The sequence below is a fragment of the Macrobrachium rosenbergii genome, chromosome 4, assembly GCF_040412425.1.
Source record: "Macrobrachium rosenbergii isolate ZJJX-2024 chromosome 4, ASM4041242v1, whole genome shotgun sequence".
Taxonomy (NCBI): Eukaryota; Metazoa; Arthropoda; class Malacostraca; order Decapoda; family Palaemonidae; genus Macrobrachium; species Macrobrachium rosenbergii.
Genome location: NC_089744.1, coordinates 52420480 through 52442091, shown reverse-complemented (window position 1 = coordinate 52442091; position 21612 = coordinate 52420480). Strand labels below are relative to the sequence as shown.

Sequence of the window (21612 nt, the reverse complement as noted above, 5' to 3'; positions counted from 1 at the left end):
TGTTGTGTCTGCGTGTGTGGTGCTGAGAGAGAGAGAGAGAGAGAGAGAGAGAGAGAGAGAGAGAGAGAGAGAGAATGTCCATCGGTGGGTTTTTTCTTATTGTCTTATGAAGTTTGTTATTTTACGTATTTTTTTCTCCTTTTTCAAGTAGAATGTGTTTACTTCGCAACTTAAACATTAGTTTAATTGTTTCGGTTTTCAGTTGGTCGTGATTGAAACGTTTTAAATCTCTCTCTCTCTCTCTCTCTCTCTCTCTCTCTCTCTCTCTCTCTCTCTCTCTCTGAATGTTGCGAAACAGGTTTCGTTAATTGGTTATAAAATGTACTGCAGTGATCCTTACAGAGCCTTCTATCAAATGCAACGCTTGATTGTAGTTTGTTGTAAAGTGAATTTTCATCAGTGGAAGCGTTTCTGTGATCACCCCGAACTGTAGTGCAAAATTTCTCGTTTAGAAATCGTCATACTTATGAATTATTATTATTATTATTATTATTATTATTATTATTATTATTATTATTATTATTATTATTAAGACAGCAGATTTGTTGTCCAAATACAATGGAAGATATGCAAAAGCTTTCAGGAGACTGCTGAGCTGTGGTCATCAAAGAGAACTCTTTCAAGAAAGAAATAACTTCCAAGAAAAGTTTGAAAACGACAGGTGGGAAAGAAAAACGTAGAAAATAAGTCGTATATAATATGTACTAATAGTCCTTTGTAAAAGAGTGGTTTTGTGAAAGGTTAGAAATATTATTAACCCCATGTGAGAAATCTACGGTCTCAGCCTGTCTAGTTTTTCTCTAGTGACAGCATTGTCTGTCTTGTAATGCATTTAACTGATTCAGATGCTGTTTTCGAGGTATTCTGTCTCACAGTTTAAGCCTGTCTCTGTTTTTTCATGTACATATTGTATGTGCATTGTAATTCATTTATATATGGTGCTGCTGTTTACATATGACAGTATATGCGATTAGAAAGCAAGGTGTGAGGGGAAGAGGAGGATTAGAATTGTAAGTTGTTTCCTCTGACAGGGGGTGGCTGTTCAGAAAAATCGAAACGAGTAGCTGCTCCATTCTTCAGTGAACTGTTGAATGAAAAATACATCCATAATAATGCAATGTCATCGACAAGAGAATTTCAGCTCTGCGTATGTGTAATTTTTTTTTTAATGTCCAGTGACAATATTCTTTCAAAATTTTTCTTATTTAAATTTGATCGTTACTTAGTATGGGTACAACCTTTATATACATATAGACTACGTTCAGGTATAATGTATTAATAGTCAACATGGGTTTTTAATCGCGACGGGATGAAAGACGTAATATTCGTCAGCATGAAAGAAAACGATCTTAGCTTTTGTTTACATATGGTACAGAAGTAATACTATTCTCTCTCTCTCTCTCTCTCTCTCTCTCTCTCTCTCTCTCTCTCTCTCTCTCTCTCTCTCTCATGCTTGATACATCCTTCCACGCATTGCTTTCCTTCTTGTTGTCAACGCCACACTCAAGATTGCTCCAGCAAGCAAGCATTGCTTTGGCCGCCAGTTAACTTTGCTCTGGGCAGCTGCCGCATTCTCCTATTTTTATATCTGATGTCATTTTGAGGCAGAGAAGCCAAAGAGGCCGACGATTTCTGGAAATGGCTTGTGTCATGTCATAAGCTTCCCGTTCTATGACATGAAGATGCAAATCTAGAAGGCTATTCATCTTTTCGCCATCACTACAATTAGAGGTTACAGAATGTAATCGCTTTTTTTGGATATTGGCTATTTTGACAAGTGAAGAGGAAAGTAAATTCTAATATGCGAGTGTAAACACTATATGCTGGCATGTGTGAATTAAATCATTATGATGCATGCGTTTGTACATAGATAGATAGCTAAATACTTAGATATGGCATGCGTGCTGGTTTACGCTCACCCAGTCACTAAAACCACGTACACGAGGAAGAGAGAGAAAGAGAGAGCGATGATTTTATATGAAGGAAGCAGAGAAAGGTGACTGAGGCCTCGTGTGTCTCCGTGGAGCAGCAGAGTTTACGTGAAGGAAGGAAGGAAGGAAGGGAGTGAAGAGAAGTGATGTGATGTGCGTGCGTGTCCATAGTGGGGTTGAGGGCGAAATAGTAGTAGTGAGTGGGAGGGTGAGGGGGAGAGGGAGAGGGAGATGTTTTGGTAGGGAATGCTCGGGAGGGATAATGTTGTTGTTGGGGGAGGCTTTGGTGTGAGGGAATTGGAGGAGTAAAGGAATGGTCAGGGGGTTGTGGGGGAGGAGGAGGAGGAGGAGAATGCGAGCTCTTTCCGTGAGGTGGGCGTGTGCTTGCTCCGAGGGGTTGGTGGTGTGTGGAATTATTGTTGTGTGTTTTGAAGGAAGGTGGGGATCGCTGTTCGCAACCGAGGTTTGAATTGACGTGGCACGGGAATGAATGCATTCCCCATGTCAACAGCTGAAGTTCTCAGCGCCGATGGTTCACAGATTGTCCGTGGTAAAGCATTTCCATTGACAACGAGCGTCGCACATGTGTATACGTGGGTTTGTTTAAGTTACGCTGGTGAGGTGGGCGTGGCTACTGGTGCCCAATTCGTGCGGGTTGCCCACTAAAGACCCGGTCGCTTCTAAACTCCAAGTTATCTACATCCAGTCAGTAGCCCGCGCGCCATCCTAGAGCGTGGATGTGTTTTGTGTTGTAGCTCGCTCGCTCGCTCGTCCGCCCTCACACCGTGTCCTCCTTCAGTGCCTCCTCTAAGATTGACATGAATGGAAAAAGGATTTTTCAGAGTGGCGCATAACAAAGTTTTCACAAGTTCGAGTTCAAGCTGCAAGTTTATTGTAATTTATATCATATTTATAAAGTACACGCAAGGCATTTATTAGTTTTGACAGATAATATACGAGCACAGATTGGCATCAAACATCTCGATTTTGCTAGGAAAAATAATTACTGCTTCAGCAGTACTGTATATATAAGAGTAATCGCATCATAAATTTCTTTTGAGTTATTTTGGAAGTGCCTGAAAACCATAATACTCAGATCTTTTAAAAGCTTTTCTTGAAAGATATTGAGATATTTCGTTTTACTGGCATTTTAAAAGTGACGAGGATGTTTGAGTGTTCGGTAAGTGCCATTCTTCTTCACTTGCAAATTTTGGATTCTGAATTGTTGGAAGCAGCCCCAGAATGGGTAACAGTGAAGGCAAAACTACAGTAAGAAAGAAGAGGCGTTTAGAGCCTCCACCAAGCACAGATCGCCCCCTCCCCCCATTGCCCACAGAAGAGGAGGAGAAGGCACCAGAGGAGGCGGACCTTGACACTCCACCTCCATATCCACCACCTCCACCTCCAGGAGGAGATAGAAGCAGCAAGAGGTACTCTTGGAGGTTCAGAGGAGACTCCTCTGTCTTTGGCCAGAATGAAAATAAGAGACGCTCGTGGCTACTGAATTTCTCTCCTGGAAGCGACGCAACAAAGGCTAAGCTGGCAAAAGACGGCAAGGAAGTCGTAGATGGTCACGTTATAGACTTTAACACAAGTGTTGGCATCATGGATAACAATACGTCAGGTGTTCCAGGTGTGAGGGTTTTGGCAGACGAAAGTGAACTCAACAATGTGGAAGGGTCGTGGAAAGTTGATACCCGCATCGAATCGAATAAAACTATAAGGACCGAAACGCGTACATATACATATAATATTACGAGTAACGATATGACGAAAGAATTATCAGAGGGAGTTCAACAGCCTCCTTGGGAATTGCGAGACGGGAAGTTGATCAGTATCAAGAAGGAATACGTCAAAGGAGAGGATCCTGATGCTCCTGGATATAGTCTACTTCACGAATGTGTGCAGACCGATTCTAGATTTGACAGTCAGATCTCGGGAAAATACGACGGTACAGGTTTGCCCACATTAGATGTGAGTGCCACCTCTAACTTGAGTGACGAATTAAGGAATGTCATTGATGAACTCAGAGGTAAGGGTAACCTAGAAGTTAATACAAAAATGAATATTACAGACAGTGAAAAATTTATTACTACATCATCTACAGGTAAAGTCATTACTGCAGAATTAAGTGGGAAGGATTATAGGTCACCCGCAACAAAAGACTCCTTAAGTAAACTTGAAGCTGAATTGAGTGCATTGCTCTCTCCTGAACTGGAAATACATGGAAGGACAGGTAGGACAAAAATAGATGATGGAAATTTGGTTGATGGTAATGCTAAGTTAGATCTAGCAAGTGAAAATTCAGTTGAATCCATGGATAGAAATAATATAGAAGGTAGTGGACAGGTTGCGCAAACTTACAGTGTAAATGTTACTCCTAATCTTCCATTGCCTGATCTTCAGGATTTCTCAGGTAGAGATGTGCCTTATCTTCCAGATCTTTTAAAGGGGAACCATAGGTTGGTTTTGGGAATGAAGGGTCCTAGGGGTAGTGATAATTCATTTCATAATGGAGTCAATTTTGACACAGGAGGCAACTTAGATTGCCAATTAAATGTTGATTCTCCCAGGATAGGTGGTATTAGTGAGTCTCAGGGCCTTAGTAATGATGCTAGCATAAAGGGGAAACATACTTATGATGCCAATGTGTATGGTGCTGCTGGCCCAAGTTTAACCTTCAAGACAGGCAAACTTAACATACCAGAGCATCTTGATGCTTCTGTATCCGCACAACCACATATTAAAGTAAACCCAGGAGTTTCCCCTGTAGAATGTCCAGAACACTCTGCACCATCAGTTGGGATTCGAGGTCAGCCACAGTTAGAGTTAGATAGTTCAGTACCAACGCTAGAACCCACAAAAACCCCAAAGCAAGAAAAGAGTAAAAAGTCGTTAGGACCTTGTGCATGCTTGAGTTCTCAGGGAAAAGTTGATATTGAGGATCCATACTTATCAGCTGAAAATAAAGAAAAAGGGAAAGGCAAAACCTCGGGAACAAACTTAGGCCTGGCTGCAGAAATTGATAAGGAAAAGGATGGAAACCATGAGGGCGAAATAGATATAAACCTAAAATCTTCAGATGTAAAAACCAAAGAGCCAAAGAAAAAGAAAACTAATTTTGGTTCTTGCTTTGGTAAAGCGAAGGGAAGTGCTAAGGAAGATGCAAATATTAGTCCAAAAGTTCCTACTGTAGAGAGTAATGTATCTGTTGGGACCACTGCCAGAGAAGTAGGTGCTCCTGAAGGAGAAATATCAAAGGTTCAGGTTTCTATGACCAAGCCCACTGGAGATATACCAAGAGCCGGGGTAAAGGTACAGGGAAAAGCAAACACTGCAGGAAGTCATTCTAATGTGCAAAACATGAATGTTGGTGTAGAAATACCCAAAGCTCACTTGGAAGGTGATATGCAGCTGCCACACACTAATGAATCTGCTGCTTCATATCATGGAGACGTAATGAATGCAAAATTGAATGCTAATATCACTACACCAGATGCTCATTTAAAAAGAGAAACACATAGAATTAATATCGGGTCTCGTTCTATTGAATCTCAAAGTCCAGAAGTTGCCGGTGGCTATACTCCTGGCAAATATGAAGTTAAGAATGATGAAGCTAATGTTTCATTTGGATATGGTGTTCCAAGTGGCAGCCAAGTAGGAAAATTAGAAGCAGAAATCCCTGATGTAAAAGCTGTATGTAATATTGACACTCCTGATCCTAAAGGTAACATCAGTATTCAGTCTCAGAATGATGGTTCAAAGACGAAGAAATCAAAAGTCAAATTGGGCTCTTGCTTTGGGAAGCCAGAGAGTTCAGATGTTAAAAACAAATCTGGAACTAGTGCAGTGAAAATAGAAAGCTCTGAGCAAAGATCTGATGCAGATCTTTCAGTCCCACATTTTGAAGGCGGTATCAATGGAGAATCAGGGGATATTAAAGTAAAAGGAGGAAAACCTAAAGCTAAGTTTGGGTCTTGCTTTGGTAAACCCAAAACATCTGAAATTGAAGGAGAATATGAAACAGAGAAGTTAGAAGTAGGGAAACCTGAAATTAATGACTCTGGTGTGGGGCATGAAGTCTCCCCTGATGGTAAAATAAAAGGTGAAAAACCCAGGGCAAAGTTTGGGTCGTGCTTTGGTAAGCCAAAGAGTATGGATGTTGATGTTGAAGGAGACTATAAACCTAGAAAATTTGATGAACAAGAAATTAAACCTGTTGTTGCTGTAAATCCACCACATGTTACAGGTGATATTAGTTATGATTATCCTGATGTTGAAATAAAGGGAAAGCAAAGTACAGGCATTGATACACCAGCAGGTGAAGGTGAATTTGGAGCAAGATTAAAGGAAATTAAAGGGAAGCAACCATTGAAAATCGATTTTAGCATTCCAAAGGTTTCTAAAATGAAAGGGAATCTTGATATGGATGTAGATATGAAGTCAGATACTACCATTGATATATCAGGGATGGTTACTGACATTCCAACAGTGGAGGCTGAGATTGGAGGTAAAGCTACAGGCCCACAGGTGGGAATTAACACACAATATTCAGACTCTGTTAATCTGAATACTGGTCTTCCAACTCCTAGCTTCCAGTTAAAGGCTGATGTTCCAAAGGGGGAAGCAGATTTGTCTGTTCCTAAATTACCTAAATTTGACTTGAATGTCCATAAGGAAATTAAGAGTCAGAGTTTCTCAGGGGAAGCTAAATTTGAAACACCAAATATAGGTATAAATAGTGAAACTGAACAAATAGGGTTCCCCACAGTTGATATAAAGATACCTCAGGGTTCAGGGGAAGTAACTCTTAAGAAGCCTGACATAAATCTAGATAATGAATATAAACCAGGAAGGGTGCAGATTGAAGCTCCAGAAACTAGTGTCAGGGCCAATATAATTCCACCGCATGTTAGTGCTGATGTTGGTGTAAGTTCTGATGTTGATGTGAAAGCTACAGTACCCACTGCTAATGTTGATGCTAAAATTACCAAACCCAAAGTCAAATTAGGATCATGCTTTGGTAAACCAAAGAGCCCAAAAGTAGAGGGAGAATTTGAAGGAGGAGTAGAAATTAAAGACCAAAAAGTTGCCAGTGGGATTGATGGAAGCACACCAACTGTTGGTGGTGGTATAAGTGCAGATACCTCAGGGGTTAAAGCTAGTAAACCCAAAACTAAAATGGGATCTTGTTTTGGTAAACCCAAGAGCCCAGAAGTAGATGGTGAATATAAAAAAGGAAAAGTGGAAGCTGAACCTATAGTCACTGAGGGCAATTTAGCTTCCCCAAGTGTTGATGCTGATGCTAGTGCTGAGGTTCCTAATGTGAAAGCCAAGGCTGGATTTGGATCATGCTTTGGTAAGACTAAAGGTCCTGAATGTCCAGAAATTAGTGCAGACATTGGAGCTAGTAGGCCAAGCCCTGATGCTGAGATTCATGTAGTTAGCCCAGATATAAAAGCTAAGGCTGTTAAACCTAAAGCAAAAATAGGATCATGCTTTGGTAAACCAGCAAGCCCTGAGGTGGAAAGTGAATATAAACCAGGGAAAATGCAAATTAAAGGTCCAGAGGTAACAGCTGAGGCTTCTGTAGAGGCTCCAAGTATTGATATTGATCAGGGTACAAGTGCTCCAGTACTGAAAACTAAAAGTTCTAAACCCAAATCCAAGATGGGTTCATGCTTTGGTAAACCTCAAAGTCCAGAGGTGGATGCTGGATATGGCCCGGGAAAAGTATCAGTTGAAGGCCCCAAGGTAAATCCTGAGGCTAATGTAGCTCCACCCAGTGCCACTGCTAAATCCAAAACTACAATTGGCTCATGTTTTGGTAAACCTAAGAGTCCAGAGGTGGAAGGTGAATATAAGCCAGGAAAAGTAGACATTAAAAATCCAGAATTTGGCTCTGATATTGAAGTCACCCATCCAGTTGGTGATACAAATGTTAAAACTGAGAAAGGAACTGGGAAAGCAAAATTGAAATTAGGAACTTGCTTTGGTAAACCAAAAGCTCCCAAAGTTAATACTGAGTATTCTGTTCCAGAAATCAGTGTTGATAATCCAAAATTACCGCAGTTGGAAGCAGATGTTGACTTAAAACCAGCTGGCATAACTGTTGACCCATCTGTTACTGTGGAACTTCCTAAGATACCAGAATTTAAAGGTCTTGATATTACCAAACCAGAAATGTCAGTAAAAGTCACAGGTGACATACCAGAAATTCCAAAGGTTGAAGCAGAAGTGGGTGGCAAAGCCAACTTACCAGAGCTAGAAATGAAAACCAAAATTCCTCAAGTTCCTGAGATAGACATGGAAATGAAGATGCCAGAGCTAAAACCAGAATTGAATATAAGTGGAGGAGAAATTGATATTGGTCTTCCTGGCTTAGGAAATGTCGAAATTGAAGCCAAATCCCCAGCTCTTCCCAGTGTGGATGTTAAAATGCCAGATCCTAACTTGAAAGCAGATGTAGATATTTCTGGAGGAAATATTGATTTGAATCTTCCCAAGTTCTCTAAACCAGGCGTCAATATAGATTTTGAAGGAAAATCTCCCTCAATTTCTGGAGAAGTAGAAGGATTGGATGTTGAATTACCCACAGGTGAAATGAAAATTACATCACCGTCTATAGATTCTCCTAGTATTGAGATAGAAATGCCACCAGCTCCAAGTGTAGAATTGCCTAAACCCACAGTAAAAGTAAAAGAACCAAAACTTAAATTAGGATCGTGTTTTGGTAAACCTAAAGGGCCTAAACTTGAAGGAGAAGGGGAATTGAAATCTGGTAAACTAGAAATAGAGGGTTCTGATATCAGTGCCAAGGCTAGTGTAAAGACACCCAGTGCCAGTGGTGATATAGCTGTTGACTCTCCTGATGTTAAACTGAAAGCTAAAAAGCCCAAAGCTAAATTAGGATCATGCTTTGGTAAACCAAAAAGCCCAGAGATTGAAGGTGAATATAAAGTTGGTTCACCAGAAGTGGGAGGACCAGAAGCCAGTGCCAAGGCTAGTGTAAGAACACCCAGTACTAGTGTTGAAGTAGGTGTTGATACCCCTGATGTTGAACTAAAAACCAAAAAGCCAAAGTCTAAACTAGGATCATGCTTTGGTGAGCCAAAGAGCCCAGAGATTGAAGGTGAATACAAGCCTGGTTCACTAGAAGTGGAAGGACCAGAAGCCAGTGCCAAGGCTAGTGTAAGAACACCAAGTGCTGGTGGTGAAGTAGCTATTGATACCCCTGATGTTGAACTAAAAGCTAAAAAGCCCAAAGCTAAACTAGGTTCATGCTTTGGTAAACCAAAGAGCCCAGAGATTGAAGGTGAATTTAAGCCTGGTTCACTGGAAGTGGAAGGACCAGAAGCTAGTGCCAAGGCTAGTGTAAAAACACCAAGTGCTAGTGGTGAAGTAGCTGTTGAAACCCCTGATGTTGAACTAAAAGCCAAGAAGCCCAAAGCTAAATTAGGATCGTGCTTTGGTAAACCAAAGAGCCCAGAGTTTGAAGGTGAATATAAGCCTGTTTCACTAGAAGTGGAAGGACCAGAAGCTAGTGCCAAGGCTAGTGTAAGAACACCAAGTGCTAGTGGTGATGTCGCTATTGACACCCCTGATGTTGAACTAAAAGGTAAAAAGCCCAAAGCTAAATTAGGATCATGCTTTGGTAAACCAAAGGGTCCAAAGATTGAAGGTGAATTTAAGCCTAGTTCACTAGAAGTGGAAGGACCAGAAGCTAGTGCCAAGGCTAGTGTAAGAACACCAAGTGCTAGTGGTGAAGTAGCTGTTGATACCCCTGATGTTGAACTAAAAGCTAAAAAGCCCAAAGCTAAATTAGGATCATGCTTTGGTAAGCCAAAGAGCCCAGAGATTGAAGGTGAATATAAACCAGGTTCACTAGAGGTGGAAGGGCCAGAAGCTAGTGCCAAGGCTAGTGTAAGAACACCAAGTGCTAGTGGTGATGTAGCTGTTGATACCCCTGATGTTGAACTAAAAGGTAAAAAGCCCAAAGCTAAATTAGGCTCATGCTTTGGTAAACCAAAAGCCCAGAGATTGAAAGTGAATATAAACCAGGTTCACTAGAAGTGGAAGGACCAGAAGCTAGTGCCAAGGCTAGTATAAGAACACCAAGTGCTAGTGGTGGAATATCTGTTGACACCCCTGATGTTGAACTAAAAGCTAAAAAGCCCAAAGCTAAATTAGGATCATGCTTTGGTAAACCAAAGAGCCCCAGAATTGAAGGTGAATTGAAGCCTAGTTCAATAGAAGTGGAAGGACCAGAAGCTAGTGCCAAGGCTAGTATAAGAACACCAAGTGCTAGTGGAGGAATATCTGTTGACACCCCTGATGTTGAACTAAAAGCTAAAAAGCCCAAAGCTAAATTAGGATCATGCTTTGGTAAACCAAAGGGCCCAGAGATTGAAGGTGAATATAAGCCTGGATCACTAGAAGTGGAAGGACCAGAAGCTAGTGCCAAGGCTAGTGTAAGAACACCAAGTGCTGGTGGTGAAGTAGGTATTGATACCCCTGATGTTGAACTAAAAGCTAAAAAGCCCAAAGCTAAATTAGGCTCATGCTTTGGTAAACCAAAGAGCCCAGAGATTGAAGGTGAATATAAGCCTGGTTCACTAGAAGTGGAAGGACCAGAAGCTAGTGCCAAGGCTAGTGTAAGAACACCAAGTGCTAGTGGTGGAATAGCTGTAGACACTCCTGATATTGAAATCAAAAGTAAGAAGCCCAAATTAAAAATTGGTTCTTGCTTTGGAAAGCCCAAGAGCCCTGAAGTTAAAGGAGAATATAAGCATGAAGAATTAACAATTAAAGGACCAGAGGTTTATGGTGAAGTTAGTGGTTCCTTACCAAAGACTGATGTTGATGTCAGTGTTGTGCAACCTCCAAGTGCGGCTGCTGGTGTTAGTATTGACACTCCTGATGTTGACGTTGAAAGCAAAAGGCCAAAAGCTAAATTAGGTTCATGCTTTGGCAAATCAAAGAAGGCAGAATTGGAAGGTGAATATAAGCCAGGAAAATTAGATTTAGGAGGCCCTGAAACACATGTGGAAGGTGGTATTGGAATTCCTGGTGCAAATATTAAAAGTGAGAAGGGAAAAGGAAAAGCTAAATTGAATTTAGGATCTTGCTTTGGTAAACCAAAACCACCTAAAGTTAATGTTGAGTACTCTGCTCCAGAAATCAGTGTTGATACTCCAAAATTACCACAGTTGGAAGTAGATGTTGACTTAAAACCACCTGACATAACTGTTGACCCCTCAGTTTCTGTGGAACTTCCTGAGCTACCAGAATTCGAAGGCAATCTTGATACTGCCAAACCAGAAATGTCAGTAAAAGTCACAGGTGACATACCAGATATTCCAAAGGTTGAAGCAGAAATGGGTGGCAAAGCCAAATTACCAGACCTAGAAATGAAAACCGAAATTCCTCATGTGCCTGAGATAGACATGGAAATGAAAATGCCAGAGCTAAAACCAGAAGTGAATATCAGTGGGGGAGAAATTGATATTGGTCTTCCTGACTTAGGAAATGTTGAAATTGAAGCCAAAGCTCCTGAATTTCCTAAAGTAGAAGTTAAAATGCCAGATCCTGAGTTGGAAGCAGATGTAGATATTTCTGGAGGAAACATTGATTTAAATCTTCCCAAATTATCAAAACCAGGTGTCAATATAGATTTTGAAGGAAAATCTACCTCCATTTCTGGAGAGGTAGAAGGATTGGACATTGAGTTACCTACAGGTACAGTGGAAATTAAATCACCATCCATAGATTCTCCTAGTGTGGAAATAGAAATGCCACCAGCTCCAAGTGTAGAATTGCCTAAACCAAAAGTAAAAGTAAAAGAACCAAAACTTAAATTAGGATCATGTTTTGGTAAGCCAAAACAGCCTAAACTTGAAGGGGAATTGAAGTCTAGTAAATTAGAAATGGAAGATGCTGATATCAGTACCAAAGCTAAAGTAAAAACACCTAGTGCCAGTGGTGATGTATCCGTTGATACTCCTAGTGTTCAAGTAAAAGCTAAAAAACCCAAAGCTAAATTAGGATCGTGCTTTGGAAAACCAAAGAGCCCAGAGATTGAAGGTGAATATAAGGCTGGTTCACTAGAAATAGAAGGACCAGAAGCCAGTGCCAAGGCTACTGCAAGAACACCAAGTGCTAGTGGTGAAGTAGATATTGATACTCCTAATGTGGAAATAAAAGCTAAAAAGCCCAAAGCTAAGTTAGGATCTTGCTTTGGTAAACCAAAGAGCCCAGAGATTGAAGGGGAATATAAACCTGGTACATTAAAAGTGGAAGGACCAGAAGCCAGTGCCAAAGCTAGTATAAGAACACCAAGTGCTAGTGGTGAAGTAGCTGTTGATACTCCTGATGTGGAAATAAAAGCTAAAAAGCCCAAATCTAAATTAGGATCATGCTTTGGTAAACCAAAGAACCCAGAAATTGAAGGTGAATTGAAGCCTGGTACATTAAAAGTGGAAGGACCAGAAGCTAGTGCTAAGGCTAGTGTAAGAACACCAAGTGCTAGTGGTGAATTTGCCGTTGATACTCCTGATGTTGAAGTGAAAACTAAAAAGCCCAAAGCTAAATTAGGATCTTGCTTTGGTAAAACAAAGAGCCCAGAGATTGAAGGTGATTATAAACCCAGTTCACTAGAAGTGGAAGGACCAGAAGCCAGCGCCAAGGCTAGTGTAAGAACACCAAGTGCTAGTGGTGAATTTGCCATTGATACTCCTGATGTTGAATTAAAAGCTAAAAAACCCAAAGCTAAATTTGGATCATGCTTTGGAAAGCCAAAAAGCCCAGAGATTGAAGGTGAATATAAAGATCCTGAAGCTAGTGTCAAGGCTAGTGGAAAATCCCCAAGTGTTAGTGGTGATGTAGCTATTGATAGTCCTGACATTGAACTAAAAGGTAAAAAACATAAATCAAAACTAGGATCATGCTTTGGGAAACCAAAAACTCCAGAATTTAAAGGTGAATATAAACATAAAGAATTAAGTATTAAAGGACCAAAGGTTCGTGGTGAAGCTAGTGGTTCATTACCAAAGACTGATGTTGATATCAGTGATGTTCAGCCTACAGGTGCAGCTGCTGCTGTTAGTATTGAGACTCCTGATGTTGGCATTGAAACCAAAACCCCAAAAGCCAAATTAGGTTCATGCTTTGGCAAATCAAAGAAGGCAGAATTGGAAGGTGAATATAAGCCAGGTAAATTAGATATAGAAGGCTCTGAAGCAAATGTGGAAGGTGGTATTGGAATTCCTGATGCAAAAATTAAAAGTGAAAAGGGATCTGCAAAAGCAAAATTAAATTTAGGGTCTTGCTTTGGTAAACCTAGATCCCCCAAAGTTAAAGTTAAGTGTCCTACTCCTGATATCAGTGTTGATAGTCCAAAATTACCACAGTTGGAAGCAGATGTTGACATAAAACCAGCTGGAATTTCTGTTGACCCCTCAGTTACAGTAGATCTTCCTGAGCTACCAGAATTTGAAAGTAATCTTGATATTGCCAAACCAGAAATGTCAGTAAAAGTCACAGGTGACATACCAGATATTCCAAAGGTTGAAGCAGAAATGGGTGGCAAAGCCAACTTACCAGAGCTAGAGATAAATACCAAAATTCCTCAAGTTCCTGAGATAGACATGGAAATGAAGATGCCAGAGATAAAACCAGAATTGAAAATAAGTGAAGGAGAAATTGATATTGGTCTTCCTGACTTAGGAAATGTCGAAATTGAAGCCAGAGCTCCTGAACTTCCCAGTGTGGAAGTTAAAATGCCAGATCCGAGTTGAAGGCAGATGTAGATATTCCTGGAGGAAACATTGATTTGAATCTTCCCAAATTCTCTAAACCAGGTATGAGTATAGATTTTGAAGGAAAGCCACCCTCCATTTCTGGAGAGGTAGAAGGATTGGACATTGAATTACCTACAGGTACAGTGGGAATTAAATCACCATCAATGGAGTCTCCTAGTGTTGAGTTAGAATTGCCAGCAGCTCCAAGTGTAGAATTGCCTAAACCAAAAGTAAAAGTAAAAGAACCAAAACTTAAATGGGATAAATGGTTTTTGGTGAAGCCCACAAAAGGGCCCTAAACTTGAAGGGAAATTGAAGTCTGGTAAATTAGAAATAGAGGATGCTGATATAAGTGCCAAGGCTAGTGTAAAGACACCCAGTGCCAGTGGTGATTTAGCTGTTGATACTCCTGATGTTCAAGTAAAAGCTAAAAAGCCCAAAGCTAAATTAGGATCATGCTTTGGAAACCCCAAAAGTCCAGAGATTGAAGGTGAATATAAGCCTGGTAAACTAGAATTAGAAGGACCTGAAGTTAGTGCCAAGGCTAGTGTGACAACGCCTAGTGCAAGCGGTGATGTAGATTTTGATACGCCAGACATTGGAGTGAAAGCTAAAAAGCCCAAATCTAAACTAGGCTCATGCTTTGGAAAGCCCAAGAAGCCAGAGATTACAGGTGACTATAAGCCGGGCAAACTAAAAGTGGAAGGACCAGAAACTGGTGCCGAGGCTAGTTTAACAGCACCCAGTGCTAGTGGAAATTTAACTGTTGATACACCTGATGTTGAACTAAAAGCTAAAAAGCCCAAAGCCAAATTAGGATCATGCTTTGGAAAGCCCAAAGTCAGAGATGAAAGGTGAATATAGAAGCTGGTACGCTAGGGTGGAGGTCCTGAAAGCTTAAGTACTAAGATTTGGTGTGGGCACCAGTGCACGGTGGTGAGTGGCTGTTGTGCCCTGGTTTGAGGCTAAAGGGTGTTATTAAACAAGCCAATTGGGATGTACACAATTTCAACAGTAGGGCCTGGTAATGCAGCCTAATTACTAAGTAAAGTCCAAAACAAGCATAAACTAAAATGTAAGAATTTCTAAAGTACTAAATGGTAAGCAATTAGTACAGATGTTGAACTTCAAAGGGTAAAAGCCCCGTCTAAGTTGGGATCATACTTTGGTAAACCGAAGGAGCCCAGAGATTGAAAAGAGTAGATAAACAGTAACTAGATGAGACCAGAGGCCGGTGGCGGGGCTGGCATGAGGATGGGTTGGCTGGTGATTGAATGATGTTGATGCCCCTGATGTTGAACTAAAAGCTAAAAAACCCAAAGCAAAATTAGGATCATGCTTTGGAAAGCCCAAAGGTCCAGAGGTTGAAGGTGAATTGAAGACTGGTACACTAGAAATAGAAGGACCAGAAGCAAGTACCAAGGCTAGTGTAAGAACACCTAGTGCTAGTGGTGAAGTAGCTATTGACACCCCTGATGTTGAACTAAAAGCTAAAAAGCCCAAAGCTAAATTAGGATCATGCTTTGGAAAGCCCAAGAGCCCTCAGATAGAAGGTGAATTTAAGCCTGGTTCACTAGAAGTGGAAGGACCAGAAGCTAGTGCCAAGGCTAATGTGAGAGCACCAAGTGCTAGTGGTGAAATAGCTATGGAAACCTCCTGACATTGAGGTGAGTGAAGCCCAAATCAAAGGTAGTTGCGTGCTGAAGCTTAAAAATCCTGAAGTGAAAGGTGAATATAAACCTCAAGAATTTAGTATTAAAGGACCAGAGGTTCATGGTGAAGTTAGTGGTTCCTTACCAGAGACTGATGTTGATGTCAGTGTTGACGCAGGTGCTGCTGTTAGGATGGACACTCCTGATGTTGACATTGAAAGCAAAAGGCCAAAAGCTAAATTGGGTTCATGCTTTGGCAAATCAAAGAAGGCAGAATTGGAAGGTGAATATAAGCCAGGAAAATTAGATACAGAAGGCTCCAAAGTGCATTTGGAAGGAGGCATTGGAATTCCTGATGCAAGTATTAAAAGTGAAAAGGGATCTGCGAAAGGTAAACTGAATTTAGGATCTTGCTTTGGTAAACCAAGATCCCCCAAAGTTAAAGTCCAGTGTTCTGCTCCTGATATCAGTGTTGATACTCCAAAATTACCACAGTTGGAAGCAGATGTTGACATAAAACCAGCTGGAATTTCTGTTGACCCCACAGTTACAGTAGATCTTCCTGAGCTACCAGACTGAAGGTAATCTTGATATTGCCAAACCAGAAATGTCAGTAAAAGTCACAGGTGACATACCAGAAATTCCAAAGGTTGAAGCAGAAATGGGTGGCAAAGCCAACTTACCAGAGCTAGAAATGAAAACCAAAATTCCTCAAGTTCCTGAGATAGACATGGAAATGAAGATGCCAGAACTAAAACCAGAATTGAATATAAGTGGAGGAGAAATTGATATTGGTCTTCCTGACTTAGGAAATGTCGAAATTGAAGCCAGAGCTCCCGAACTTCCCAATATGGAAGTTAAAATGCCAGACCCCAAGTTGAAAGCAGATGTAGATATTTCTGGAGGAAACATTGATTTGAATCTTCCCAAATTTTCTAAACCAGGTGTCAGTATAGATCTTGAAGGAAAATCTCCCTCAATTTCTGGAGAAGTAGAAGGATTGGACGTTGAATTACCCACAGGTACAGTGGAAATTAAATCACCACCAATAGATTCTCCTAGTGTTGAGATAGAAATGCCACCAGCACCAAGTGTAGAATTGCCTAAACCCAAAGTTAAAGTAAAAGAACCAAAACTTAAATTAGGATCATGTTTTGGTAAGTCAAAAGGGCCTAAACTTGAAGGAGAAGGGGAATTGAAATCTGGTAAATTAGAAATAGAGGGTGCGGATATCAGTGCCAAGACTAGTGTAAAAACACCCAGTGTCAGTGGCGATGTAGCTGTTGATACTCCTGATATTGGAATAAAAGGCAAAAAGCCAAAAACTAAATTAGGTTCTTGCTTTGGAAAACCAAAGAGTCCAGAGCTTGAAGGTGAATATCAGCCTGGTAAAACTGAAATAGAAGGACCTGAAGTAAGTGCCAAGGCTAGTTTAAAAACACCCAGTGCTGTTGGTGAAGTAAGTGTTGATACCCCTGATGTTGAACTAAAAGCTAAAAAGCCCAAATCGAAATTAGGATCATGCTTTGGTAAACCAAAGAGCCCAGAGATTGAGGGTGAACTGAAGCCTGGTAAATTAGAAGCGGAAGGACCAGAAATAAGCGCTAAGGGCAGTCTAAGAACACCAATTGCTAGTGGAGATGTAGCTGTTGAAACTCCTAATGTTGAATTAAAAGGTAAAAAGCCCAAAGCTAAATTAGGTTCATGCTTTGGTAAACCAAAGAGCCCAAAAATTGAAGGTGAATTCAAGCCTGTTGAAGTAAAAGTGGAAGGACCAGAAGCCAGTGCCAAGGCTAGTGTAAGAACACCAAGTGCTAGTGGTGATGTAGATGTTGATACCCCTGATGTTGAATTAAAAGCTAAAAAGCCCAAAGCTAAATTAGGATCATGCTTTGGTAAACCGAAGAGCCCAGAGATTGAAGGTGAATTTAAGTGTGGTAAAGTTGAGTTAGAAGGACCAGAAGCCAGTGCCAAGCCTAGTGTAAGAACACCAAGTGCTAGTGGTGATATAGCTGTTGATATTCCTGATGTTGAACTAAAAGCTAAAAAGCCCAAAGCTAAGTTAGGATCATGTTTTGGTGAACCAAAGAGTCCAAAGATTGAAGGTGAATTGAAGCCTGGTAAACTAGAAGTGGAAGGACCAGAGGCTAGTGCCAAGGCTAGTTTAAGAACACCAAGTGTAAGTGGTGAAATAGCTGTAGACACTCCTGATGTTAAAGTTAAGGGTAAGAAACCCAAATCAAAAATAGGTTCTTGCTTTGGCAAGCCTAAGAGCCCAGAGATTGAAGGTGAATATAAACCAGGTTCACTAGAAGTGGAAGGACCAGAAGTGCCAAGTGCTAGTGGTGAAATAGCTGTAGACACCCCTGATATAGAAATCAAAAGTAAGAAGCCCAAGTCTAAAATTGGTTCTTGCTTTGGAAAACCCAAAAGTCCTGAAGTTGAAGGTGAATATAAACCTAGAGAGATAGGTATTAAAGGACCAGAGGTTTCTGGTGAAGCTAGTGGTTCCTTATCAAAGACTGACATTGATTGATGGGTGTTGGGCGCTCCGGGTTGCAGCTACTGTTGGTGATGGCCTCCTGATGTTGACGATTTGAAAGCAAAAAGGCCAAAAAGCTAAATTAGAGCTATACTTTGGCCAGATCCAGAAAACTTAGAGAATTGGAAGGTGAATATAAGCCAGGAAAATTAGATTTAGGAGGCCCTGAAACACATGTGGAAGGTGGTATTGGAATTCCTGATACAAATGTTAAAAGTGAGAAGGGAACAGGGAAGGTAAATTGAATTTAGGATCTTGCTTTGGTAAACCAAAAGCTCCTAAAGTTAATGTTCAATGTTCTGCTCCTGATATCAGTGTTGATAGTCCAAAATTACCGCAGCTGGAAGGAGATATTGATATAAAACCAGCTGAAATATCTGTTAACCCATCAGTTACTGTGGAACTTCCTAAGATACCAGAATTTAAAGGAGATCTTGATGTACTTAGGCCGGGTGATCGGTGAAGTGCGGGTGACATGCCAGATATTCCAAAGGTTGAAGCAGAAATGGGTGGCAAAGCCAACTTACCAGAGCTAGAAATGAAAACCAAAATTCCTCAGGTTCCTGATATAGACATGGAAATGAAGATGCCAGAGCTAAAACCAGAATTGAATATAAGTGGGGGAGAAACTGATATTGGTCTTCTTGATTTAGGAAATGTCAAAATTGAAGCCAAATCTCCAGATCTCCCCAGTGTGGAAGTTAAAATGCCAGATCCCGAGTTGAAAGCAGATGTAGACATTTCTGGAGGAAACATTGATTTGAATCTTCCCAAATTCTCTAAACCAGGTGTGAGTATAGATTTTGAAGGAAAGCCTCCTTCCATTTCTGGAGAAGTAGAAGGATTAGACATTGAGTTACCTACAGGTGCAGTAGACATTAAATCACCATCAATAGATTCTCCTAGTGTTGAGATAGAAATGCCAGCAGCTCCAAGTGTAGAATTCCCTAAACCCACAGTAAAAGTAAAAGAACCAAAACTCAAATTAGGATCATGCTTTGGGTAACCAAAAGGGCCTAAACTTGAAGGAGAGGGGGAATTGAAATCTGGTAAATTAGAATTAGGGGATGCTGATATCAGTGCCAAGGCTAGTGTAAAGACACCCAGTGCCAGTGGTGAAATAGCTGTTGACTCTCCTGATGTTAAACTAAAAACTAAAAAGCCCAAAGCTAAATTAGGATCATGCTTTGGTAAACCAAAAAGCCCAGAGATTGAAGGTGAATATAAGGCTGGTTCACTAGAAGTGGAAGGACCAGAGGCTAGTGCCAAGGCTAGTGTAAAGACACTAGTGCTTTGGTGGTGGTAGAGTTGATGCCCCTATTTAGATAAAGCAAAGGCTAAGCTAAGTGGGATCATGCTTTGGTTAAACCGAAGGGCCCAGAGATTGAAGGTGAATTGAAGCCTGTTTCACTAGAAGTGGAAGGACCAGAAGCTAGTACCAAGGCTAGCATAAGAGCACCCAGTGTTAGTGGTGAAGTAGCTGTTGACACCCCTGATGTTGAACTTAAAGGTAAAAAGCCCAAAGCTAAATTAGGATCATGCTTTGGTAAACCAAAGAGCCCAGAGATTGAAGGTGACTTGAAGTCTGGTTCACTAGAAGTGGAAGGACCAGAAGCCAGTGCCAAGGCTAGTGTAAGAACACCAAGTGCTAGTGGTGAAGTGGCTGTTGATGCCCCTGATGTTGAACTAAAAGCTAAAAAGCCCAAAGCTAAATTAGGATCGTGCTTTGGTAAACCAAAGAGCCCAGAGATTGAAGGCAAGTTGAAGCCTGTTTCACTAGAAGTGGAAGGACCAGAAGCTAGTGCCAAGGCTAGTGTAAGAACACCAAGTGCTAGTGGTGGAATATCGCTATTGACACCCCTGATGTTGAACTAAAAGGGTAAAAAGCCCAAAGCTAAGTGGGGTCATGCTTTGGTAAACGAAAGGCCCAGGATTGAAGGTGAATTTAAACCAGGTTCACTAGAAGTGGAAGGACCAGAAGCTAGTGCCAAGGCTAGTGTGGGAGCACCAAGTGTTGGTAGTGGAAGTAGCTGTTGATACCTAGCGTTGAACTTAAAGGTAAGCAAAGCTAAATTGGGATCATGCTTTGGTAAACCCGAGGGTCAGAGATTGAAGGGTGGTTGAAGTACAGTTCACTAAGAAATTAGAAGGACCAAGCTAATTACCAAAACTAGTGTAAAAGCCTGAGGCTAATGTAGTGAGTAGATTGTTATCTCTGATGTTTGAACTAAGAAGCTCCAAAACCCAAAAAAAGCTAAGTGAGATCATGCTTTGGTAAACAAGAAACCCAGAGATTGAAGAAGGTGAATTTAAGCCTGGTTCACTAAGTGAGACCGGAAGCTAGTACCAAAACTATAAGAACGCAAGTGCTGAGTAATTTGATAGCTATTGTTCCTGATGTTGAACTAAAAGCTAAAACCAAAAGCTAGAGGTAGGATCATGCTTTAGTATAAACAAGAGCCAGAGATTGAAAGGTGAATATAAGCCTGGTTCACTAGGGTGGAGGTCAGAAGCTAGTGCCAGGCTGGTGTAGGCTGCCCAGTGCTAGTGGTGAAAGTAGCTATTGATACCCCTGATGTTGAACTAAAGGCTAAAAAGCCCAAAGCTAAATTAGGATCATGCTTTGGTAAACCAAAGGGCCCAGAGATTGAAGGTGGATATAAGCCTGGTTCACTAGAAGTGGAAGGACCAGAAGCTAGTGCTAAGGCTAGTGTAAGAACACCAAGTGCTAGTGGTGAAGTAGGTGTTGATACCCCTGATGTTGATCTAAAAGCTAAAAAGCCCAAAGCTAAATTAGGATCATGCTTTGGTAAACCAAAGAGCCCAGAGATTGAAGGTGAATATAAGCCTGGATCACTAGAAGTGGAAGGACCAGAAGCTAGTGCCAAGGCTAGTGTAAGAACACCAAGTGCTAGTGGTGGAATAGCTGTAGCCACTCCTGATATTGAAATTAGAAGTAAGAAGCCTAAATCAAAAATTGGTTCTTGCTTTGGAAAGCCCAAGAGCCCTGAAGTTAAAGGAGAATATAAGCATGAAGAATTACGAATTCAAGGACCAGAGGTTCATGGTGAAATTAGTGGTTCCTTACCAAAGACTGATGTTGATGTCAGTATTGTGCAACCCTCAAGTGCAGCTGCTGATGCTAGCATTGACACTACTGGTGTTGAAATTGAAGGCAAAGGGCCAAAAGCTAAATTAGGTTCATGCTTTGGCAAATCAAAGGGGGCAGAATTGGAAGGTGAATATAAGCCAAGAAAATTAGATTTAGAAGGCCCCGAAGCACATATCGAAGGTGGTATTGGAATCCATGATACCAATGTTAAAAGTGAAAAGGGAAAAGGGAAAGCTAATTTGAATTTAGGATCTTGCTTTGGTAAACCAAAACCTCCTAAAGTTAATGTTGAGTATTCTGCTCCTGATATCAGTGTTGATACCCCAAAATTACCACAGGTGGAAGCGGATGTTGACATAAAACCAGTTGATATTTCTGTTGAACCCTCAGTTTCTGTGGAACTTCCTGAGCTGCCAGAATTCAAAGGCAATCTTGACATTACCAAACCAGAAATGTCAGTAAAAGTCACTGGTGACATACCAGATATTCCAAAGGTTGAAGCAGAAATGGGTGGCAAAGCCAACCTACCAGACCTAGAAATGAGAAGCGGAGTTTGCGTATTGCCTGAATGGGCGTA

At 41.0% G+C, this 21612-nt stretch overlaps 1 protein-coding gene across 1 annotated transcript in view; it reads left to right on the top strand.

Moving 5' to 3' along the window:
• The first annotated feature begins 1037 nt into the window (after window positions 1-1037).
• The window catches only part of LOC136837696 (uncharacterized), a 189403-nt gene continuing 168828 nt past the window's right edge, over window positions 1038-21612 (top strand). The window contains 10 exon segments of the mRNA XM_067102598.1: window positions 1038-9960; window positions 9963-13721; window positions 13790-13913; window positions 14011-14545; window positions 15006-15386; window positions 15436-15957; window positions 15959-17737; window positions 18264-19211; window positions 19271-19790; window positions 20457-21586. Of these exon segments, the coding sequence (XP_066958699.1) occupies window positions 3174-9960; window positions 9963-13721; window positions 13790-13913; window positions 14011-14545; window positions 15006-15386; window positions 15436-15957; window positions 15959-17737; window positions 18264-19211; window positions 19271-19790; window positions 20457-21586 (16485 nt within the window). The 5' untranslated portion in view covers window positions 1038-3173.